General features: G+C 46.8%; 1 protein-coding gene across 9 annotated transcripts in view; it reads left to right on the top strand.

Annotated features, from left to right (window-relative positions):
• Window positions 1-20,457, top strand: part of mgat5 (alpha-1,6-mannosylglycoprotein 6-beta-N-acetylglucosaminyltransferase) — a 53,527-nt gene extending 33,070 nt beyond the window's left edge. For all 9 annotated transcript variants that reach the window (XM_068590692.1, XM_068590687.1, XM_068590696.1 and 6 more), the window contains 8 exons: window positions 1,139-1,272; window positions 5,807-5,940; window positions 14,413-14,562; window positions 18,104-18,250; window positions 18,350-18,466; window positions 19,634-19,708; window positions 19,805-19,962; window positions 20,249-20,457. In XM_068590692.1, coding sequence (XP_068446793.1) covers window positions 1,139-1,272; window positions 5,807-5,940; window positions 14,413-14,562; window positions 18,104-18,250; window positions 18,350-18,466; window positions 19,634-19,708; window positions 19,805-19,962; window positions 20,249-20,447 — 1,114 coding nt within the window. In that variant the 3' untranslated portion in view covers window positions 20,448-20,457. The remainder of the gene's footprint in view (window positions 1-1,138; window positions 1,273-5,806; window positions 5,941-14,412; window positions 14,563-18,103; window positions 18,251-18,349; window positions 18,467-19,633; window positions 19,709-19,804; window positions 19,963-20,248) is intronic.
• Window positions 20,458-23,652: the final 3,195 nt, after the last annotated feature.

Below are 23,652 nucleotides of genomic sequence, written 5' to 3'. Positions count from 1 at the left end.
CTATTTTTATTCTGTGTATAATAAAACAATGATTTAGTGTCACTGCACATTATGAAAGATGTTCTTTTAGATATAAGTCATTACTCAAATTACACAGAAACGGACTGGATTGAAAACACAATATGAACGACACCTTTTCTGTTTTTCTTTGAAAATCTTCCAACAACAAAAAAAACCTTCAGTTCACTTCTCCTGATCATCTTGTTAACAACATAGAATGACTTAAAGGCGTTTTTATCTTTTGTTTGATAAAACTCATAACGGACGAAGCCAATCTCTCTCATCAATACCTGACTCATGGAACAAAATACAGAACCTCTAAAAAGTCAATTTGTTGAAATCGTTTTGATATATTTAGATTTTAAACCTCCCAACGTCTGCTTGAAACATGACTGTATTATTTAACACTTTAATTATTGTAATTTAGCTTTTAAGTGATCTACCCTAATTGCAAGTATTTATATTTTCAATTTTATTTTCCATCCTAATTAACTAATTTATCCATCAAATTCTTTTCCATAAGCTGAAAAATAGCTTTTATTATAATTTCTTGTTGTCATTGACTCAATGTCATTGTGAATGCGTGTCTCCTCTCAATAATCCCTCGAGTGCAGAAAAAGGTTGAATTATAGCATAAACACAAACATCCCTTTACAGATGTCGTGGTGAGCCACCGCTGCTCAGTTTGGAAAGTAAACTCATCTTCAACGCAGTTATATCTTTCCTTTTAGCTTCTGTTTAACAGCTCAGATGAAACACCTCCATGTGGATCTACCTGCCGTGCAGCACGATCAGACTAGGAATGCCAAAGTAGATTTTTTTTTCAGCTGGTGTAGATCAAATTGGTATAAAGTGCTGGAACATGAGGCTTATTTGTTGCACTACTGTGAAGGTAAGTGGGGCAATGCTGTTGGGAAAAAGCTCTTCAGCTACGCTGTAATTGTATTAACATTTGATTCTTCAAGCACAAACCAGTGGGTCTGTTTGTACAGGGATGATTGATGGAGGGTTTGGCTTTCATTGGTTTCACAAGATTCAAAGCAAATAACCCTGTCGCGTTGAGCTCGAGTGACTCTTCGCACACACCTCTTGGGTGGGGCATCCACTAATAGTCTTTCCCTTTTTTTGTGTGATATAGATGCATGCTGCGAGTGCTGGATTCGTTCGGGACGGAGCCCGAGTTCAACCACGCCCACTACGCCCAGTCCAAGGGTCACAAGACGCCCTGGGGGAAGTGGAACCTCAACCCGCAGCAGTTCAACACCATGTTCCGTAAGTGCGATTGTCAAAACCTCCCGAAAGGACTGTAAAAGTGTCTCACGGTTTATGTAATGAAACCAGTGCAGAGACTCAACAAGTCAAGAAAGCAGAAATAACTCTGATTTGTCTAAAATGTTGTAAAAAAACCTCAGTAAGGACCTCACTCTGTGGTTTAAACAAGTCAAGCACGGCTCCTCGCTGTAGAAATCCGGTTTCCCATCATCACGCCCTTGTTTGTCTCCTGCATCTCGTTTCTCCTGTGACGTTTTGGTTGGAAAAAGAGGCAGAAATGAAAACCTGCCGCGATGCTAATGGAATATCATCGAGCAGATTAAAGGAAAGTGCGAGGCCAGACGCTGTAATTATGAATGTAGGAGGTAGGTTTTTTTATCCTGTGTCTCACTCCTGCCGTGAGATCACTCTGTAACTGGAGTCGACCCTGTTTCTCTGAGGTGGATGAGTGGCGGCGGTGCAGCAGAGGAGTGGGAGAGAGAAAGAGAAGGGGAGCCGGCCCCTTTGGGGTATTGACCTTTTCCCCACGGCTAAGAGAAAGTGAAACGTTACCCCTCGTGGTCTCCGCTTGCGAGGTGAGGCCTGGCGCTATCCAGAATGCCACGGCACCTGAATGGTCCCTTTGTCCGCTGAATAGAGTGTGTCTTTCTCAAAGCACACTGGGGCCTTTGCACAAAATCCAGTCGAGAGTCGCGAGGTTAGATGATATCGCCGGTGAAACAAGTGCACGGTGGTTCGGCAGAGTGTTAAAACCACAGATTGGCATCGCTTCCAGACCCGAGAGACTCGTGCTCCCCCTCCCCCTCTCTTTGCCTTGCACCACTCCTTCCCTTCGGACTAAAGAGCAGCATGTGTGTGCCATGCAACTGAAAAGAGTATCACATTAACTAGCTCAGAGGATGTGCAAGTTAAGATCTCAGCTTTGGAATTGTTATCAGAGCGCGCACGATCATATTTGAACTCGCGGTTTGTGAATCGTAGGTAGGTGGTCCGGTCAGCTCGGGTTAACTCTGGCCGGCGCTTCAAGGTTTTCGGAGGTTAGACGCCCGAATGTTTCCCCAAGAAAACACTTAAACGTTCTCGGACTTTAAATAAAACATCCTACGTAGAGATTCTGATTTGTATTCAAACTTACTGGCCGAATGTAGACGTAACAACGGACAAATCAGGGGGAAGGTAATCCATCCTCGACTGGGATTGGTCCATTTGTTACGATTAGGCAGCGCTCTATAAATCCTGGTTCAGGAGTGCGTGGCCTCTGGCCAATAAGACAAGACGAAGCCAAATTGACCTCATTCATCTATTTCAGAGTGTGGATAGCGGGCAGGGTTTTGTGTTGTACAGTTTGTTTGAATGCGTGGCTCAGTTGAATTTGCTCTGTTTCACAGCACAAGAGCTGAATTGCAAATATAATAAAAGTATCCTGGAGCGCACAATGCCATGGTAGGATTCAAGCCTTGTCAAGTGTGATTTATCAGCTTAAAAACCAGCTTTCTGACACTGGGCTTTGGTCTGGGACCTGACCAGCGACTGATGCATCAAGACCTTTTTATCAAATCATTTTTCAGAATAATCTGTCCTTTAACCGAGAAACTGTCTTTCTTTAAAGCCCCTGCCGCAGTTCTGTGTGCCTCAAGGCAATCCCTCATAGAAATGATGATTATTACCGGTTAGAGGTGGGACACGCAGCAGATAGTATTTATCTTTGAGACATTGCCAACTACGTAATTGACCCTGAGATCTTCCCGGTCTGATAGTGGCTCTAAAGCTTTGAATGATAATGTCGCTGGCTCACCCACTCACTAAAGGTTATCTTTATTTTCAACCTGCGTGGGTGGGATCAATAGGATGATGTTGTTGTCTCTGACTCCCCGTCCGAAAGCACCAATCTACTTTTGTCAACACCTCGCTTGTGTTTTCTTCCTCATGCATTGCGGACATCAGCGTTAATCCGTTACATACAATACATGCATATATTTAGCATTATGGAGAGTCATATATTGAGCAAGTCATACACCTTAACGAGTTTCTGAAGGCCAATAAATTGCAGAACCACAGGTTTGTGCCAGAGATTCGTTACTGCTAAGTGTTGCTTATTCGCAGTTTGAAATCCAGCAGTTTAGAAGTTGTGACGCTGGATTACTTTTTTCCACTGGTGTGTTTTCTTGTGCAAGTACCATTGTGATGATGTAGTCTGCCGCTACCGCTGATTCAGTGAGACTTTTCTGCACACTGGAAGTCCCTAAACAGTCCCTCTCACCCTGTCAGAGAAGATATCCTGCCCGTAAGAGCGTTACCGACATTTCTTCACCCCCAGCTCCTCCGCTCAGCTCGGGCCAGCTTGTACCAAGCGACCTTTTTACAGGGCGTGAACAATGAGGACGTCCAGAAGTGTGAGCAGGCCACTTGGCAACGGAAGCGAGTGCAACAGCTTGTCAAGCCATGCAAAGGGCACGACAACGCCCCACCAAAGATGGCCAACGCAACCCAAACACAGGCTTTTTAGACCCGTGGGCCGTTAGCGAGTGGCTACAATACGTGAGCAAGTGGCCCAATATTTATTTTCCCGACATGCACATGTAATTGGTGGAGAGACCTAGCGTGTGACGTTACACCAGCAAGACATTACGGGCCACAAGGAGATGCTCCCGGCTATATTATCTGTGATCATTTTCAGAAAATAGAAGCCACAGACTCCACCGTGGGGACTAACTGGTGACTCTTAGTGTCCGTGATTGTGTGTTGATTTGCGATAACACGAGCGGAACATGTAGGCGTCTCGGTAAAAGCCTGCAATCGATGTTAAAAACATACTCATTTGTGCTTATCATCCAGACATGTTAACAGTTTGAATTTAATGTTCAAAGCTTGCTAACTTCCCCCACAGCCCCCGGCAATGCTGTTGTCTGGGGAGCACCGCAGCTATGTCAGCTAATAGCAAATTAAGCTGCGGCAAGCTGAGTGACATTTTGAGTGGCGGCTCCGTTGGGAGACGAGGCATCTGTTGCCAAATGCATCGAGAGGACCAAACCCTAATTAACCGCCTGTCCTGTTTACACAGTTTGGTACTGGGAGTGTTCCCGCTGCCTCCTCCCAGGGCGAGGGATTCCACTAAGATTCCTCTCTGCCACACCGACTCCTCACACAGATCTGGTGATCGCTTCATAACATCTGCCCACACATTCTTGTGCTCTCTCTCACACACACACACGCGTGACACAAAGTGAGCAAACAGGTTCTGCATCCACTGGGATGCCCCGGGAGGTGCAGCAAATTAGGAGTCGTAGGAAACGTTCAACCCTGAGACGTGTATTCACTCGCGGCGTGAAGAAGAGGGAGTGCGGCTCTCTGGCTCTGCGCCCGGAGAAAACGCTGCCCAGCTTATCAGCGTACGTCTTACTGAACATGTCCGGTCAGGACGCAGGGAGAAGTGTGTCAGTTTGATTTGTAAAAGTATGAAGCAACCTGCGATAAGCAGCCAAGAAGCACATTCCCCCTTTGTTACTAAGATAGGACTCCTGCTTGTAGCATTTTAGGAGGAAGTAGTCTGAACATTCCCGCCATTGTTTAATAATAGCTTCATCTGGCGATAGGCTCAGTTGATCTGCATAACACATTTCCTGCCCTTTGTTTTTTCTTCTCCTCCTTTCATTATGAATGTTTGCACAAAGATCTTTAGCCGGAGCCAGTATGTGAACTGCCCTGCAGAGGTGGAGCGAGCACAAACATCGGCTTTTGTGCGGACTGTCACATTCCAGCCAGCCCCCTGATTGTTAGACTGCCGTACTGCAGTACTGTACGTCATTGTTTCTGCGTCATCTGTCGTGGTCCAGTCATGACACAGCAGATTTAGGGGTCATGATTCAGCTCCTATTATTATTATCATTATTATTATTATTACGTGAAAGTATGGTTGCTCCAGAGGAAGTCATACACAAGTTTGCAGCTGATAGTTTAATCAAAAATCACTGCTTTTATTTACGAACTTCATCTGCCTCTGACTGACTGGCCCTAATGTTGTGGTCAAGAATAGAAAAAAGAGGCCCGACCACAGCAGCTCCCTCGGGGGCTCTGACACAAACCACAACCAAAACCCCTCCCCGCCTGCTTCCCTCACTCCCACTGGGCGACGAGGTCGGCGCTGCGCTGCCTGCGCTGGTCCTGAATCAGATCATTAAGCACGTTGGGTTGCTTTTGTTTCCCCCGACTGAACCTTTTTTTCCACCATACTCGTCTTCACATTGCTTTCACGAGGCAGATGGGGGTGAGGTAAAGAGCTGCCAGCTTTTCAGGCGCCGCTCTTGACCTGCTCCTCGGTTGTTCCCATAGTAACTAGTCCTCGCCAGGCAATAAGGAACAGAGGGAACGACTCTCTCAGAGTCTCGCGCAGTGATAAATGCACGCGTGTTAGATTTATTCGGGGCAATGCAGTTAAAGGTTGAATGAGGCCTTTGAGAGCTTTTAACTCATTTGTCTTGAGTCAACCACTGATATTCATGTGTTTATATTTATTTCTATGTGTATTTCCTCGCAGCTCACACCCCAGACAACAGTTTCCTGGGCTTCGTGGTGGAGCAGCACCTCAACGCCAGCGACATCCGCCACATCGACGACATCAAGAGGCAGAACCAGTCGCTGGTGTACGGCAAGGTCGACAACTTCTGGAAGGTATTATCACCCTTTTATGGAGGAAGCTTTTACGGCATCGCGAACAATCTCACACCCTGAAACATGTGGCGCGCCGGGTGACACGATGAAAGAAGTGCTGTGCAGACGGCGTTGGAAGTCAAAAGTTTGAACCCGCGAAGACATCCGCATTCTGCACACATACCCTTTCCAAATACTTCTGGCATACATAAAGTAGGCGAGGATACATACTTCAAGATGAAAGGGGTGTGTCGCTTGCCGCAGTGAGACTGTTTGGAAGAACCTTGGGTGAACTTTCACAGTGAAACCGGTTTAGGAGCTCAACTCCAGCTCATCGCCCTCTCTCCGTGAAGTTTTCTAATATATTCAAATGCATGCTCGCACTGCGGCACCGAGACCAGGGGATTACTGTATCCCAGACACAAAATAAAAAACGACTTGGAGAGATTTGCACATTGTTTGGCACGCCACGGCTGCTTGGGATTACTGGCCCGCGCCTTGATGAGCTTTCTGCCCGACACCATGTACGTTTCAGGGCGGCTCCACCCGGATCTCTCTGGCGTCTGGCGGTGGAACGACAATAGAGAGAGTTGTCTTCATGTGCAAAATGCCTCCCTGCGTCAGGACGCCGCGTGATTAGGATGTGTAGGATTTGAAAAAGCCGTAATTGATCTGCAAACACGGCCGCATCAGCCGGTGATGATTCATTCCACTTGGCTGTGCCGAACTTCACCAACTCATTGGCTCTACATATGAGCAGATGAGAGTGAATCGTCCAGATCAAGGGCACTTAAACGCTGCGCTTCAAGGCTTCGACGAGTGTTTATTTGTTCACTCACGTCCATTTCTCAAGCTTTGTCCCTGAGTGAATAATGTGAGCAAAATCCAACCAGAGGCCGATTTAAAACGGCACAAGGAAGCGTTTGAAAATACAAGTGGAATAGCCAACCTAATCTAAAACCTACTTGTATTTCAAAGCCACGTTGTAAGGCTCTAAATCCTCTGAATATTCGTTTTTTAATCCACAGGTAGCTGCTGTGCTTTGAAGGCTTTTACGAGCGAGTCAGAACACAGCGAGACTCGCTTCAGACGGAGGGGGGAGGGGCCTCATCAGCTCACAGCGAGGGGCATTAGTTGCCAATCAGACTCCCAAGCGTGTTCATTACCTTCTGCTTTTAATTAAAGGGCCATTTTGGAGCCGACTGATAACGAGCTTCCTCCGTTTTCCCCCTCCTTCGTCCTTTTGAACCGCTCTCCATCTCTTTCTCCGCGCTCGAGAGGTTTCATTCCGACATGATACGTTTCCCGTCTGAAATAGAAAGCGGGAACCACTTTAAGAAATCTATTTCTCGCATGAAGGTGAAGCTCACAATGGAATTACATTAATGGGATTAATGATCTGCATACTCACCAACTAACAATTGAGCAAAGTGCAGTCATCTTTTTAATTTGAGGCAATTGAAACAAATCTCCTTTTCAGCCGCGATCCTTGAGCCCTGTTTCTTATCAAAGCCATCATGTTTTACCACCATCTCTGTACCAGCCCTCATTTTCCCACTCTGTGGTTCGATGTCACTTTGAGTTTACAAGTTTAAATCTTGAATTACAAGTAATCATTAAGAAACAATGGAAAATGAGTGCTTTCCTGACCACCAATTTAGCTTTACATGAATCAAACTGAACAGGAAGCACAGCAGTACAGCAACACATGCAAAGGCTTGCGTCTTCATCACTGGCTCCTAAAACACACTTCTTTTGTTGTTTTTTTTCTCATCCAACATCCTAATAACTTTTTTTATGACTTCACATGTGGGCCTTTTTATTGTCTGCTTTACAGGCATCGTAAATGAAAAGAAACTTCAGGTTTTTACAGACTTTGGAACCCGTGAGTCGAATTTCCATCCCAGTTCTTTGTTGTTTTTTTTTCACTTTATTGAGCTGTAAAACAAAAATAACATCGGAGAAACTCTGGGCAGTGAAATGTGCAGACCAAACCAGGACATAGAGGAGCGCCTGAGCCAGCAGAAGGTATTCTCCAGCCGAGCCTCTTTCCACGTCTTAATTTGGCGGGGTTATTGTGGGTTACACAAGTAATGGCCTCCCTGTTCTCTCGCCGCCGAATCGGTATGCAGAGGTGCTCGGGTCCCACCGTGTACGGAGGGAACCGGTGTGTGTGTGAAGCCAGCTGAGCGATCACCCGCCCACACACACGTTCTCTTGTTCAGACGCACTCTTTTAAGGACTTGTGTAATCAACACCGGCACAACTGGAAGTCAAAAGGGGGCGGGGAGAAGGAGGACGCAGTACGAGCGGCTTTTCCCCATTCATGACGACGGGAAAGAGCGAAATCCTAAGGGATGAAGGGCCGGGATGGCAAGTCATTATTTTTGCTGGCGAGACCCGAAAAATAAAATGGCCACGCCGCCTCCGAGGGAGACGTTTCCATGGCAACCCAGTTGTAGTCGGAGGAAAGAGAAGCGGCGCCAGGCCGAGTCTTTTCTCTCCCTCTCTTTGTCTCTCTTTCCGATGTGACATATTCAAGTATGAAATATGTTTTTTGTCATTCTGTCGCTCCTTCGTCATCTAAGTCTCTCCAACTGGGGATGATTTTAAATTAAATAAACCATCCCGTCAGTGCAAGACGTCTCCATTAAAGCGGTCAGTGTGCCTTTTTTTTCCAGTGTAAGAAGACAGAAGGGAGCATGGAGAAAGGTGAGAACGAGTAGGAGTTAGCGAGCCGCAAGTCCTTGGCAGCAGATCAGAGGACATGATGAATAATGACAAATAACACACAGATGACAGGGACACAAACACACAAACACACAGCTGGCGCATGCAGAGCAAGAAGAGCCACCATCCCACACGCCTCACAAACGGACCACAATGTGTCGCGCCTCCTCTTTCTTGATTGACAACGGCGTCGAGTTGAACATTAAACCTCGTTTAGTTTCGCCGTGCTTGTCTGATCGGATGAAGCGATCCCTCGTGCCGTTAAAGAATCGTGAGTGTCAGGCTGCAAACCTGAATTTGACGTTTGAGGCGCGCGCTGGATTGGAGCGGGGAAATGTTGTTGCGGTTATTGAATCGACTCCTCCTGTCACAGATGTTTTATTGAATTAGGCTCAAGCGCTTTCTGGAGGCTGCTGTTGGCTGCTTTATTTTGATCCGTAGCGCTAAATTCATGTTATATAAATGTAGTAAAGAATACTCGTATTTATAATAAAATGTGGTCACTGCTGAACATTTTAAATGGTAAATGAAGATGATGTGGGAATTGAAACACAATTACTTGTGTTGAAGTTGAAAGGGAAGAGCTGAACAAAGTTGAAGTGTCAGTTTTAGTGTAAGTGTTGAAAGAAGCTAAAGATTCAATAGATTCACTGGAAGGAGTTGTAATTTTAGCTGTGAGTCCCGAAAGAAATGAACCACTTCAAGTGTAGAAACTGAGAGAAGATTTAAAATGTTATCGAAGTGTAAACACTGAAAGCAGTTGCAGTGGGTGTAAACGGGGAGGGACGTGTGGAGGTGAGGATCTGAGCCCTGAAAGGATGTGAAGTCTCCGTTGAAGTGTCGACAAAAAGGCCGATAAACTCCGGAAACACACAGGTAAAAACAGTGAAACTGGTAGTTGAGATGTAGTCACCGAACGCAATTCAGTTGCCATTTTTGACAAATAAGTGATGTCAACTGAAGAGCAAAAAAGCATGAACACTATCAAAAAGACAGGAAGTCTCCAGGAATGATTCACCGAGATCCGTCAATGTCCTCTCTTGGCATGGGGACGCGCCGACCTTTCCCTGATTCAGAACGATCTGAAGCGCGTCGCGCTCCATCCACTTCAATTTTATCGATCAAAAAAGCAGGACGAGTGCATTGAACGTCGACGCTGCTTTCTCCGGCGATCATTCAGAAAAGCAGTGAATTACTAATCCGGATGCACGAGGGATGCGGCCAACAAATGTACGCCGGCGCATCGGAAAGAAAAAAAAAAAACAGCGAGATCAATTAGAGCTGCTACGTTACGGCAACAAAAAGTAAAATAATAAATATACATGACGCAATGTTTTAATTGAGCAAGCAGCCCCTGCTTATACCACATTGACCGAGCACAGCAAATGTTGTGGTAATTAGTCTTGAAACCCCCACCGGTGCCATTACGTTCTGTACATAAGGGGCAAAGCTTTTAATTGCACCCAGTGAAGCATGTGACGTTACAGGTGTTCCCATCGCTGCAGGGCAGGCGGAAAGAATATAGCTGCGTGTGTGTGTGTAAAGAAAAATAGTATTTCTCTTGAACTGGGCCTGTTGCACTTGGATGATTACACTGCCCACGTATGCGCATTCGGGACGCACTCTCCATCTATCACAGAGCGCCGGCTCGACTGTCTGCACGCTCTGGCCGGCCACCAGACTCCAACAGCTCGCACACTGTTATGTCTAATGGGGCGTGGGAGGGCATTGGAGTAAATAACATCTCCCGACTGCACTCCAAACACTTCTGGATACTACTTACCACCATGTTCCCCCCGGCGGCTTCCAGGTATCCGTCAAAGCCTCTAATGGGTTTCCACAGTGCATCCGTTCAGGTGTTTGTGTCCACGTGCAGCTGTCAGGAGTCCTTTCAATGAGATTCCTGTGGTCGGATGTGTTTCGCGGTCAAAACACTGGCAGCTGTAAAACAGTGGATTGACATTTCATTTCCTATAAAGTCCTAAATTATTAAGAAAGTCCCCCGTTCACTCTTCCTCGCCGCAGTATCAGAAGACTTGTTTTTATTGAAGAGATGCCCCTGAACAAAGCCATGCTAATCCAGCACTAAAAACACTTCATTTGCCGTGAATCCTTTTATATTGAAGCAACAAAAATGAGGAAATGCTTAACAGGACTCAGACAGAGAGTATCGGCTGCAACCCAACCTGTGTGTGTGTGTGTGTGTGGGTGTGTGTTGTCCTTCGGCTGACGGGAGGAGTGAATCTTTGTCCTGACTGATGCGCTTCGGCCTCCCAGGGTGTCAGTTGGAAATTATTTCAGATGGGAAGGCGATCAGAGGTGCGTTTGATGTCGAAGGCAGTTTGAGTAAGTCGAACCAAGCGCACCTGTCTGCATTCTGATGAGGAGAAAAGCTCTTTTCGTCTTTTGAGGTTACTGCGGCAGACTTGGAAAACTATTACGCTGATGAGGAACATGAGGAATGAACACGAGGGAGAGCGAAGTGGATGAACGCGTAGCGAGAAGTGGATTGTGTCCGTTGAAATGTGCAATAAAGCCAGATTAATCTGCTCCCTCCCTTGTGTTCTACATCAGTTCATGTCAAGAGAAAGAGCTGAAACATCCAAACGTGCTCTCAGGCCTGCAGCTCTGCCCTTACAAATGTATAGAAAATAACATAATCCTCAACTGAAACTGAAAAGAAAGGAACGGCCTGATAGAAACACGCAGCTCGTCACCTGTTTGTCATGCGTGTAATAAGTGAAATAGTGAAACGCCGTTAGCTGCGATGTGGCCGTTCGGTAAGTATCAGAACTGAATGAAGTCGAAGTGTTAACAGAAAGAAAGCGCTGAAAGTAGTGGACCTGGAGGTTTGTGCTGATCAGCATTTCAACGATAATAAATGTAATAAAGATGCTCAACAGAGTCCTGTGATGCTAGCCGTCATAAAGAGTCTATTGCAAGTTAGCAGCGTGTATCAACCTTTTTGTACCTTTTTTTATTATTTCCTTACTCTGTCCCTCCGCCTGCAAGCTCCCCCCTCCACACACACACACACACACACACACACACACTCACACACTCTCTCTCTCTCTCTCTCTCTCTTTCGGTAGAAAGCAGCAGCCTCCTCTGCTCTTTCCTCTCTGAGCCAGGGTTTTACAAATTCCCTCTGATTTACAAGGTCATAAAACTCGCCTCCTCCTGCTTCAATCAACCTCTCCAGCTTAAAGCGGTTATTTTATAACTCCCCGAGCACGCGCTCCCCTACAAGGCCGCGGCAATCGATCCACTTCCTGGTTTTCATGCGGTTGCGTCTGGTTTGGAGTCGCTGGCATCCACGCGGGCCGTCCCGGGACGCCGTCTGGTGATGTTGACAATCTGTCGTCGCACCCGTTAGTGTTACAAACGCCAAACTTCTTCTCGGTGTGCTGGCAGCCAAGACGGGGTAACGAACCGCAAAGCAAATCCACAACGGATCTAAAAATGACAACACCTTGTCCTACGTCTGTATTTCTTTCTTTTTTTTATTTTTTAGGTTTTTCATTCCATCACAAGCGTTTGTGAGGCTGAATCCAGCCGCGAGCCTCTGAGCAAGTGATGCCCTCTGACCGTGAAGCGCTGCGTACTGCAGGGACTGCCTCGCAGGGTTCACTCTGCTGCTCTTCTACACACAGACACACACACAGACAGCCACTCAAGCGGTCATAATGAACACAGCACACACACATCCTGCTTCCTTAGAAGACTTTAGTAATGTTTATTTGTTTTCTTTCATCTTCAGGAAGTCTCGCCACATGTACATACGTCCAACAATGTTTAAAACGTTCATTACAATCCATATTATATCTCACTGTGTTTTACAATCGCTCTGAAAGAATTATATTTAAATTAATATGACCAAACTACTCCCAATCTGATAATGACGCTTGACAATTGATGCTCCCATTGATAATCTATCTCTTTAATGAAACGTTGTCCTTTTATCTTTTTATTCCTTTTCAGCGCTCTATAAATAGCATTGCGGCTGCAGAATACATCTTGTAACGCTTGTAAGGTCCTAATCTGAAACGAGGTCAGGGAGCGGGCGTCAAAGCGTCTTGTTCGGCCGAGTAGTCGTTCTTCAAAATGCGTCAGACCTTTTTGTTTATGAAGATCCATCAGCTGATGCATCTCAAACAATTCCAAAACACAGACGGCAGTGCAATTACTGCGTTTGTTTTTAACATGTAAAACATATCAGTAATAACAGTATTTATTGAACCTTTTCTTTCAGCGCTCCTCTGTTCATTAGCTTTTTCTCATCTTGTGTGTGCGCTTCTGTTTCATACCTGCAATCTTCATTTTTAAATCCCCTCACACACACATGCACATAAATCCAAGCTCAGTACCTGAGTGAAAAGATTACAGGGTAGTGATTTTGCCTTCTAATTAGGACTTCATCTCACACACACACACACATATACACACACACACAAACACACCAGGCTGCTTTAGTTACAGCAGGCTGGCTGGAGGCATCTGATAGCCGGGCCTCTGGGGACCCTGACGAGCAGCTACCTGAAATTCAACCCCCACAAGGAAGCACCGCGGTAGACACACACACTCACACACACACACACAGAGTGAGAGCCGGGGCATGTCCATGAGGCAGAACAGTTTCAAAGGCTTGTGTCTAGGAGTTGTGTGTGTGTGTGTGTGTGTGTGTGTAGCAGGGAGGCGGGGGGGTAGCTTTTAAAGATAATGGCCTGGCTGCCCCGTGAGTGTTGAAACTATCGGTAATCAATAATATTCCTGTGAGTGTGAGAGAGAGAGAGAGAAAATACTGGGAAAGGTGCCTTTGAGGCTTTCTGTCGTTATGGAGAAAATGGGCAGCTTTCATGTCTACTGCCTCCCTGAAGGGCTTTAAGAGCGTTTTTTTGCCCCCTCGAGTCCCTATTTGTGCTTTAGTGTGTGCTTTTTATCTTCTATATCATTTTCAATGCTGCGTCCGTGCACGCTGGACTGTTGTCGCGTGGTCCGAATTCTCAATCCTGCAAACGCATGAACAAACGCAGAGGCAAAGTGCAATCACTGCAGTAAATTCTAGGGAGCACTAAAGGTGTCCTTGAGGGATGAAAGCGCGCTGTTGGGCAGAGAAGAATATGCCATTAAAAAGATCTATTTTGGGAGCGTGTCAATGGTTCAAATGAAGATGATCACGCTCGACCTCTGGGGGTCTCGGATTGATTACACCTGGTATTCACAGAGTTGTCTCTAAAGGGGTGTTAAAGCTCCAATAGCTCACTTTCCTCGTGAGCTTTCCAGGGTGACGACTTGGTCCCGAATCAGTTGCAGAGGGTCACTCCAGTGATCGCGTTGCGTTGAACAGGATGTGTAAATGTGTATAAAATCAGTGGGCTGGATGTGACTTTTGTTTTAAAGGGTTATTTTATTGCCGCGCTCTGAATGCTTTATTGTTTCATCACGGACATGATGGATCAGGTCGACTTTAATACCAGCAGCAGTGTATCGCTGCACCGCTGCTCCTCACACGATGCTATTTTTAGCTCCGCCTGCCTTTGTGGCCAGATGGTCCGTCAGGTAGCTCGAACAAAAGTTCACCGGGCCACAAAACAAAGTAATGATCCTGATCCCCTCTCATAAAAAAAATAATAATAATCCAGAATGGTTCATTCCAGGATGTTTGTCTTTAAAACATTGTGGTTTCCAGGAGGATTTTTGGTTTGTTGGACCTCTTTTAGTAGACGGAGACAACAACCTGACTGTCTCCCTGTTTGTTTCCAGGACAAAAAGAAATACCTCGACATCATCCACGGCTACATGGATGTCCACGGCACCGTGCACGGCACCAGCACCGTGCACCTCCCGAGCTACGTCAAGAACCACGGCATCCTGAGCGGCCGAGACCTGCAGTTCCTCCTCCGGGAAACCAAGGTGAGTCTGCCCAGCTGGAAGAAGAAGAAGAAGCAAAAAAGCTCGGGGAAATGCAAGTGTACGGTGCTTTATAGGCCGGAAAGAAAACCACAAACTCCCACATATTTCCCTGCTTACCTGCAGAATATGAACACTATCTCCTCACAAATCACAGCCTGTTTTTAAGTGCAGAGGTCGTGAAAAGCGGCTCTGCACATTCCTGCGATAGGAGACAGTGTGTGAGACACTTCTGAGCCATCTGAGATTCACAACAGGCAATGTAGGGAAACATAATAAGACATTCCCTTTGTGTCATCAGCCCACTTATGTCTAAGTGCTAAGAGTAAGTAATAATTGAAGCGCTTTTTAAGTGCAAGTAAAGAAGAGTAAAAAGTACCACATGGGTTCCTACAGATGTTGGTTGTTTGGAAAGAATGGCGTCTTTATGCGAGCAGAGAGGCCGGTTGTCGCGCTTCTCCATTCCCGTCATGACTTGTCGCCTCCTCTCACCACTCGAGCCGCTCTCATCCACAAAGACGAGGCCGAGCCGAACACCCACTTCACGTTGGTCCCAGAATGTGTGTCAAGCTGTTCCAACACAAAATATCTTTGTTTAGTGTAAAACTGTGAAGCGGAGCGCACGCCGCCTCGAACTGATGGACGACTCTCCGTCTGGTGTAAATCCTTTTGGTATTGGAACAGAAACTGGAGCCGCAAACGTCACGTTTTAAAAAAATGCCTGACGCATACCAGTGTTTTTCTTTGTTCAGATTTATCAGGAGATAGATTGGCAGGTCACAAAGATAACGGTTCCAGATATAACACTCAAAAAGGCTAAAGCTCGTGACAAAAGGCTATTTATCTCCCTGGATCATGATCCACGTAGAAGATTTGGAAACAAAAGGAACGCATTGTTCTTGCGTACAACTAGTTGGTAGTGTAGGTATGACGAGATGTATGAAGAGTTATTTTGGGTTTGGCCGGCGTCAGACCTTCTTGGAGCTGCTGACTTCAAATTGCTGGTTTCAAACAGGGAGAAACTGCTCCATGACAGAGGTCGCTCATCAACCTGTGACACTACAAACCAATGCGGTGGCTTCGTGATGTGCTCCTTGGCCTTGGAGCCAACGCTAGGTTACTCCTGCAGGGAGGGATTTTTCATTCACTTTCATGGCGCTGCCTATTGTCATAAGGGAACGAAATTAAAATGACATGGTCCTCGAGAAAAGAAAAGAAACACCCGGCAGCAATGTCTGCTGAAGGTCAAAGATGGAGTCTTTTGCCTCCAACCAACATCCTTTTCAGGAGAATAAGAGGGGGGAGAGCTTTGATTTCTTTAGCTTCTGAAGCCACACGCCTTCCCATCAGCGCAGGGAGGAGAGGCCGACATCAGACAGTGATACGAGTTCAAAGGAGCCGAAGGTCACGGTTCAGGCACTTCTAAAGAAAAAGATGGATTGAGATTTAAACCCCCTTTTTTTGCGCTGAAAGAAGTCTCAACCTGCGACGCTCGGCTGTACTGAGCACCTGAAAGCGAGGAGCCGGTGATGTCGGAGGCGCTGACAGAGGAAGGCGGAGGTGCATTCAGCAGCCGAGCGGATCATCGAAGTGTTGAAAACAACTCGCGGAGGACGAGAGGGGAGCAACACTCGCATTAACTCTCACCAGAGATGGGATACCGTATAAACTCCCACATCCTCTTGTTACACACGGTCCTGCGTGGAAAACCCGAAAGGGGAAACGGCCAATTAAATCGCACAGAAAGAGTTTAGCCTCAGAACAGGAGGCGTTGCAGGCCAGTTTTCAACGCGCTCTCTGTTACCTGCAGTCAGACAGCCTGGGCTAATTGGCCTCGCGGGGTTTAACTATTGACAGGGCGTCTTGTGAGTGTGCAGGCGCTTCTGTGAAGAAGAGGAGGAGGAGGAGGAAGAGCGTGCTGTTGTTGGCGTCTGACCTTTTTGATTTTCCCTCAAACTGAATTTCCTGAAATAAACTGACACGCTGCTCTGCATCAGGGGAGCGGTGATCAAACCGCTGCAGAGCGGCGCTTTCTTCTGACGCCGCGTGTCAGACTCGTACCGGCTGTCTCCGAGTCTTCCTTCTCCTCACACCCGCCACATTATACATTGACTATGGAGGTGTGTGTGTGTGTGTGTGTGTGTGTGTGTGTGTGTGTGTGTGTGTGTGTGTGTGTGTGTGTGTGTGTGTGTGTGTGTGTGTGTGTGTGTGTGTGTGTGTGTGTGTGTGTGTGTGTGTGTGTGTGTGTGTGTGTTAGCAGTTAGGGCTCCTTTCTCACTCGCATTTTTGTTATGCGATCATTTGCATGGAAAGCGTCAGTTACCTCCGCTCATAAAGATATAAATATATCTACACGGTGAGTCCACGGTGAAGACTGATGGGATCCGATCTCTGTGTGCCGGTTCAGTGTGTAACCGGGTCGGGATCGGGACGCGTCCTCGAGGGCGAGACGTTTGAACGTGGAGGACAAATCAATAGAAGTACGGCTCTGATGTTACAAGCAGAATTTCATTCAGCACAAAGCCTCGCGGTGCACATTGGAGACACGACTGCTTTAATGCGCACTAACGAGGAGCCTTCAGATGAAGGAAAGGACTCTCATTGATTCTCTTTATCAATCTCAAACAGTCACATATGAGGCATCATCCATTTCTCTTACATCACGGCTTCTTCACCCCCTCCCCTCCGTGTAAATACTGTTTTTCAGCATTGAGGAGCTTCTGCTCACATTTAGAGAAGCAGAAGAAGAAGCAGCGAGCTTTGCTGCCACCTGTTGGCAGACGTCTGCCGCTCACCAGGCTGCAGGTGGACAGGAACATTTGAGTAGCAGTATTAACTTCAAAGTGTGCGGGCAGGGCTGCTGAAGCGTACTGGAAGTCAACGCCGTTTAGCTTCTTCATGCAACGCAGCGCTCGTCTTTCAAAAAATGTCTCCAAGTCACATTGAAATGAAAATATCTCGTCCTGACATCCTTCCAGTGTTAGCGATGGGGGACAGAATCCAGCGGGATTACGATATGAGCTAATTTGAGGCTCCGGCAGTCGACTCTTTTTCTGTAATGTTCCCTCTTTGCGTTGCTGTCCCTCTCCAGAAGCACAAAGATGGAGTCTTCTGTTACTTCCTGGTCTTTTAATGTCCGGTACGAAGAGGAGAGATGATTACAGCAATCATTTCAGTAAGGATTGAATATCCTTTATGCTTGTGCTTTATTTCCTTTTTAACATTGCCTTGTGTTGCTTCACAAGTGGTCGACGTGTGCAACAAGTAGTGATTTGTAAATTCTCACCGGTCCGGCTGCAAAATGTCCTTGGGACTCCTAACCAAACATCGAGTGGCCTTTGAGAGGAATAATCATTAGTGCTGTCGTCTCATTATCCTGCTTGTTCTCCCTCCCTTGTTTTGTGGAGAAAATGTGCTGCCGCCGCTGTATTTTGTGCTGATGGCGAGGGCTAACTGCTGCATATCAGAAACACCTCAACGCAGCCGCCGCTGGGCTTCTCCAACTTTCATCAAACCTAATCTCCATGTTTTCCTTCCGCTGCAGCTGTTCGTGGGTCTGTCCTTCCCCTACGAGGGTCCCGCCCCCCTGGAGGCCATCGCCAACGGCTGCGTTTTCCTCAACCCCAAATTCAACCCTCCGAAGAGCAGCAAGAACACCGACTTCTTCAAGGGCAAGCCCACGCTGAGAGAGGTGAGAGGAGGCGGCTCGCTGGAGTCTTTTCGCCACCGCAGAGCGCCGCTCACGATGTCTCTTTTCACCGCCTCTCTCTCTCTTGTTTGCTGTGTGCAGCTGACCTCGCAACACCCGTATGCTGAGGTGTACATCGGCCAGCCGCACGTGTGGACGGTGGATATCGAAAACCCGGTGGAGGTGGAGAGAGCGCTGCGCTCCATCCTCAGCCAGAAGGTAAACGGAAGACTCTCTGAGAGCTTCCTCAGGAAATGTCTGCGTTGTCTGAATGATGCCGTGAAAAGACTCAAAGAAACTGTCTGGGGTTCAATCAGTGAAGGAAGCGTTCGACCAAACGGTACAACTTCTGTTTTTATCCCATATTCAACATGTTTATTTAATCAAAACATTTTATTGCGTTTCTTAAGGATACAAGAAGAATTATCATCACTATTGATTATCTTTAATAGTTTTCTTGCTCAAGCGATGAATCTTTGGCTCTATTAAAAAAACAGAAAATATTTTAGCAGTGACTTTAAACATTTAAAAATGTTTCAGTTTATTGACAAACTGATTAATGTTTCAGCTCCAAGATTCAATTCAGTTTATTTTTCATAGCCCAAAATCACAAATACAAGATTCACCTTGAAGATGAAGGGATGTAAATGATAACTGGAGGAGAGCAATCACACAAATAATGAATGTTTGAGGTACATGTTACCAGTGAGGCAGATGTGTTTACATCCATACACACACACACACACACACACACACACACACACACTCTGTCAATGAGTCTGATAACTTTGTGGATTAATTGTTTTCACATTCACTATGATTTAATTAAGTATCAAACAACGATGAAAACTGGACACTGGTATCTTATCAGATGAGTGTGTGAGTGAGAGAGGGAGAGAGAGAGATCCAGTTGCATCTTCCCGTCCAGGCCGCTGCAGCTTTAAAGGGCCGGGACCTCGTGTTGTGTTGTGCTCCGCCGAGCGACTCTGAACAATGTCCTCGTTCACTGGACGAGCCTGCAGAGCCACATATGTTCTGTGATCCGTGGCGAGTTGCAGCCGACTAGGCTCCAGCTTGGCTCCTCCTTCTCCTCCTCCTCCTCCTCCTCTTCGTCCTCCTCCTCCTTCACGCACAAAGACGTGGAGAAAGCAGCAACTGACTTAGTGCCACAACAAAGGCTTCAGTTGTTGGTCCTCCACGTTTGAAGTTTCCCTAAATCAGAGTCGGTGGAGGTCAATGGGACTCTGAAGGGCGGTGCACGGACCGACAGCGGGCTGATGTTTCACCGGCCTGAGCTCTCACACACACACACACACACACACACACACACACATACACAGCGCGTGACACTTCTCTGGCCGCTCTGTGTCTTGTTTGTGCGATCAGATCGAGCCCTACCTGCCCTACGAGTTCACCTGTGAGGGGATGCTGCAGAGAGTCAACGCCTTCATCGAGAACCAGGTACTTACGTCGATGCACGCGGTGGAATGAAGGGAGAAAACAAACCTCAGCTGTTGCTTTTTTGGGGTTTTTGCTGACTCCGTGTTGTGTTGTCAGGACTTCTGCCACGGCCAGGTGATGTGGCCCCCCCTCAACGCCCTGCAGGTGAAGGTGGCCGAGCCGGGACGCACCTGCAAGCAGGTGTGTCAGGAGGAGCAGCTCATCTGTGAGCCCTCCTTCTTCCAGCACCTCAACAAGGACAAGGACCTGGCCAGGTGGGACTCTCGCACGTCACATATTACTTTACCTCCATGTTGCAGGTGTCATTTTAAAAGTGGCCATCAGGTGGCAGCACACAACCTGGAGTTTCTCATCCAGACTGAGGAATTTAAATAAACTGCAGTGTCGTGTTAAAACCACCAGAGGGCCCAGTTTGTTTACTGTGAAATGGGTCGAGGCTCGTGACTGATGCTGAAGAACAACGTGTACGTGCAAAGAAACTGAAGGCTCTCTCTCTCTTTCTCTCTCTCTCTCTCTCTCTCTCTCTCTCTCTCTCCTCAGGTTCGGCGTGGACTGTCAGACGGTGGAGTCCAGCGCCGACACGCTGGTGCCGGCCTACAGCGACGCCCGGCGCCACTGCATCTTCCAGTCCGACCTGCTGCTGTTCAGCTGCGCCGGCGCTCACCAGACGCTGCGGCGCATCTGCCCCTGCCGCGACTACATGAAGGGCCAGGTGGCGCTGTGCAAAGACTGCCTATAGCACCAACACGGCGAGGGGTTGGCGTGGAAGGGGGAGGGGCGGGGCTGGGAGGAGGGGCTCAAGTGAAGTCGGAGCAGCGAGTGTGTTTTAGACTCACGCGAGCGCTCTATCAAACACACTTCTGGACAGAAGAGACTGCGTTTGTCCATCATATTTATTGTTTCCCCCCCGGCGGCAGGAGGCGAAGCCGCCGGCCCGAGCGTCCCCTGATCCCCCTGATTCTGCGGAAGCGGTGTGAAATTACTTGAATCCACAAAAAAGGGAGCCGTCGGAGACTTTTTGAGCGTGCAGGAAACGAGCCGCTGCCTCGTCCTTTTGGTAGCGGTGAGCGCTGCGTGTCTTCAGGTTCAGGGCAGCGAGGGACCAAGGAGGCTCCGCCCCCACGACCCCCTCCATCCACACCACCCCTGGTCTAATCTGAAACTGTTTATTCTTTTGGTAGGTTTGCACTGGACTGGCTCGCCAGAAGGCCCGCATCTCTCACACACACACACACACACACAAACACACACACGGCGGCTGAAGAAGAACCCAGTTTTACACTGTAACCAACTCGTTCGTATCGTAGATCTCTAGATTTTGTACCCTGACCCTGAAGCAGCGGCCCTCGTTTGCCCTGAAGAGGAAAGTCCAGTCGTGGATCGGCCGCTGGCCGCTTCGTTTTCACGCCTTCACTTTTTAATTGCACACTTGCTTTAAATGTCAGTTTCATTTCTTTAAAAAAGAGGATCGAGGGTGTGTTTTTTCCCACAAAAAGGCCAGTAGAGAAGCGTAGAAACGTCTCCATCCGGTTCTCCGTGCACACCGATGGGGTCGGGGGTCTTCCTCTGTAGCTGAAGCCGTCGTGTACGGAGTCGCCGTGTCGTAGGTCGTCGTGTCGTAGGTGATAGCGGCGGTGACGCCTTCATGACGGGAAGTCGCCAGAGAAATCATGAAAACCTCACGAGGTGTTTGTCCGTGTCTTAATGTACAAAAACCACGCGCCTCCCATCTCCAGCTGGAAATCCTTTCTAGCAAACTGTCAGCAACAAACATGCCAACGACGCGACGCTGCAGCGCAAAAACTAAACTCTCGTCTCCTCGTTTCCTTTCCTTCCCGCGGATCGTTAGGATCCTGATTGGTCTGCATATTTGCGATGAAAAAGAAAATTAATATAAAAGTCGAGTTATTTTAGTGAATTGGAGAAAAAAAATGCACTACCGTAATCTATTTGAGGTTTAACAAGATATTAGTAACACTGTATATTGTTCATAAGGGTTTTAAAGTTTCTTTTTTATTTATTTTGTATACAAATCTTTATCTGTGTTTTGCTGGAAATCTTTCTTTTTTATTTATAGGAGGGGCGTGTCTCTTTTTCCTTTTTTATAGATTTTTATTTATGGAGATAAAAGAAGAAAAAAAGCTTGCTTGTCTTTAGGCGTACGAACGGGAAGCTTCTGTTCAGCGTCCAGCAGAGTTTAGTCTTGCTGGTTATTTCAATTTTTATATAGGAAACGTTTTAACAACTAAAGTGATTGATGTTTTAGCAAAATGAAAAAACCCGCATGAGGATTGGTTTTAAAAGGAAATCTTTAGCATCGAATAATGAAAGCCACTGTTTTAACTGCAGAACGGTGAATCGTCTTCATCCTTCCATCGTCATCACTGTTAAAGATGGACGGCAGCAGGAGCCTCGTACACTTTCTGCTTTGATTTCCGATCATTTTTCTTTGTTTTGCACGTGTGAGTCGTCGCCGTCCAGCTGCGGTCGCCCGCCTGTACGTCTCACTGTCAGCTGACTGCTTCACGTTGTTGCTTTTGTTTTTTACTTTTGTAAACGGGTCAGTGATCTGCCGCCAAGTTAGCGTTTCAAAGAACATGATGTGCCTTTTTAACGGTTTAGTTGGGTCCCGTTTGATTATCAGTCGGCTGCGAGAAAATCAATAATAAAACACAGTTGTGACACGAGCCTTCAGTCCCAAATCTAACTCCACATATCAGCGAAAGGATTCCTTTTCTCTCTCATGGGTCAGTTTTATGGGTCACATGAATTTAAATCATCTTAGTTTCTCATCTAATTCCAAGTTAATACAATTTAAATCTGTTCAATTGAATCAGTCCGGACCTTGTGATTGGTTTCACTTGGTTGAGGTCTGGAAAGCTCTCTTCTGATTGGCTGCTAAACGACTAGAAGAAAGGATGGAAAACGTTTGCAGCACGTTCTCGAGAAACTGCCACAATGCCCACGTTTCACAATCTGAGTTCAATATCATCATGGAAACATCATGTTATGTCCTTTTTGTCCTCCAGTGAATCAATGAAGAAGTACAGTTATTTTTACACGGGAACGGTTGAGTACGAGCTAGAAAACAGTGAAGTGGAAGCCTTATTTTCTTTGTTAGTCGGGCGTATTCTCAGCATGCTGTCCATCGGATTATTAACCGCTCGGTTTCTTCACCGTATCTGTTTTTGTTAACCTCGGCGTCGAATGTCTCCAGTGTACAGAAACAAACGAGCAGCTTGCAGCCGCACAAACACGTGATCTTTGTTTGACCTTGTTGGAGTCCGTCGGTTCGCATCCAGCAGCGTGATCCAAGCAGCAAAAGGTGAATAACGCAATGACAACTGTCTGTTTTGTTTTGTTGTTGTTTCCACAGTCCTTGATGAGTAAGAGGGATATAACTTTATTTTTAAATAAACCTTTTTTCTGTGACAAAAGGCTCAGACTCTGGTTTAATAGTTTTACATCACAGCAATACAGATTGAGTATTTACATCGGCACAGGTGTGTGTGAGTGTGTGTGTGTGTGTCTTAATGCTCAGCAGAAATGGGGTTAAATTTGGGCCTCACAAACATTTTTAGGCACAAATTTAACCCCATTTGCTCAAAGGTTTCCACAACTTTAAAAATACCACTTGTATTCAATTAAAAGTCCTTGAATGTGACGACACAAATCAATACGCCGGCATGTGCGCCGTACAAACTGGTCCCACAGCGCGGTGTGTACATTCGGTTGCAGGGTCCTCCCTCCTGCTGCGCTGCAGCTGATGATCCCGTTCACCGTCACCGGACGCCGAGCGGTGCGACTTAAGGCTTCGGAGTCAGGAAGGAGCCCCGATGGGATGGAAGGAAATGTCAGTGTGGTGATGAATTTTCCCCCCATGTTGATGGAATACTAAGTATATACTAATAAATAACAGATACACATCGTTAACAGCCTCCCCA

The sequence above is a fragment of the Clinocottus analis genome, unplaced genomic scaffold (genome assembly GCF_023055335.1).
Source record: "Clinocottus analis isolate CAN_PGR_092001 unplaced genomic scaffold, fCliAna1.0.p SCAF_24, whole genome shotgun sequence".
Lineage (NCBI taxonomy): Eukaryota > Metazoa > Chordata > Actinopteri > Perciformes > Cottidae > Clinocottus > Clinocottus analis.
This window is presented reverse-complemented; position numbering and strand designations above follow the sequence as displayed.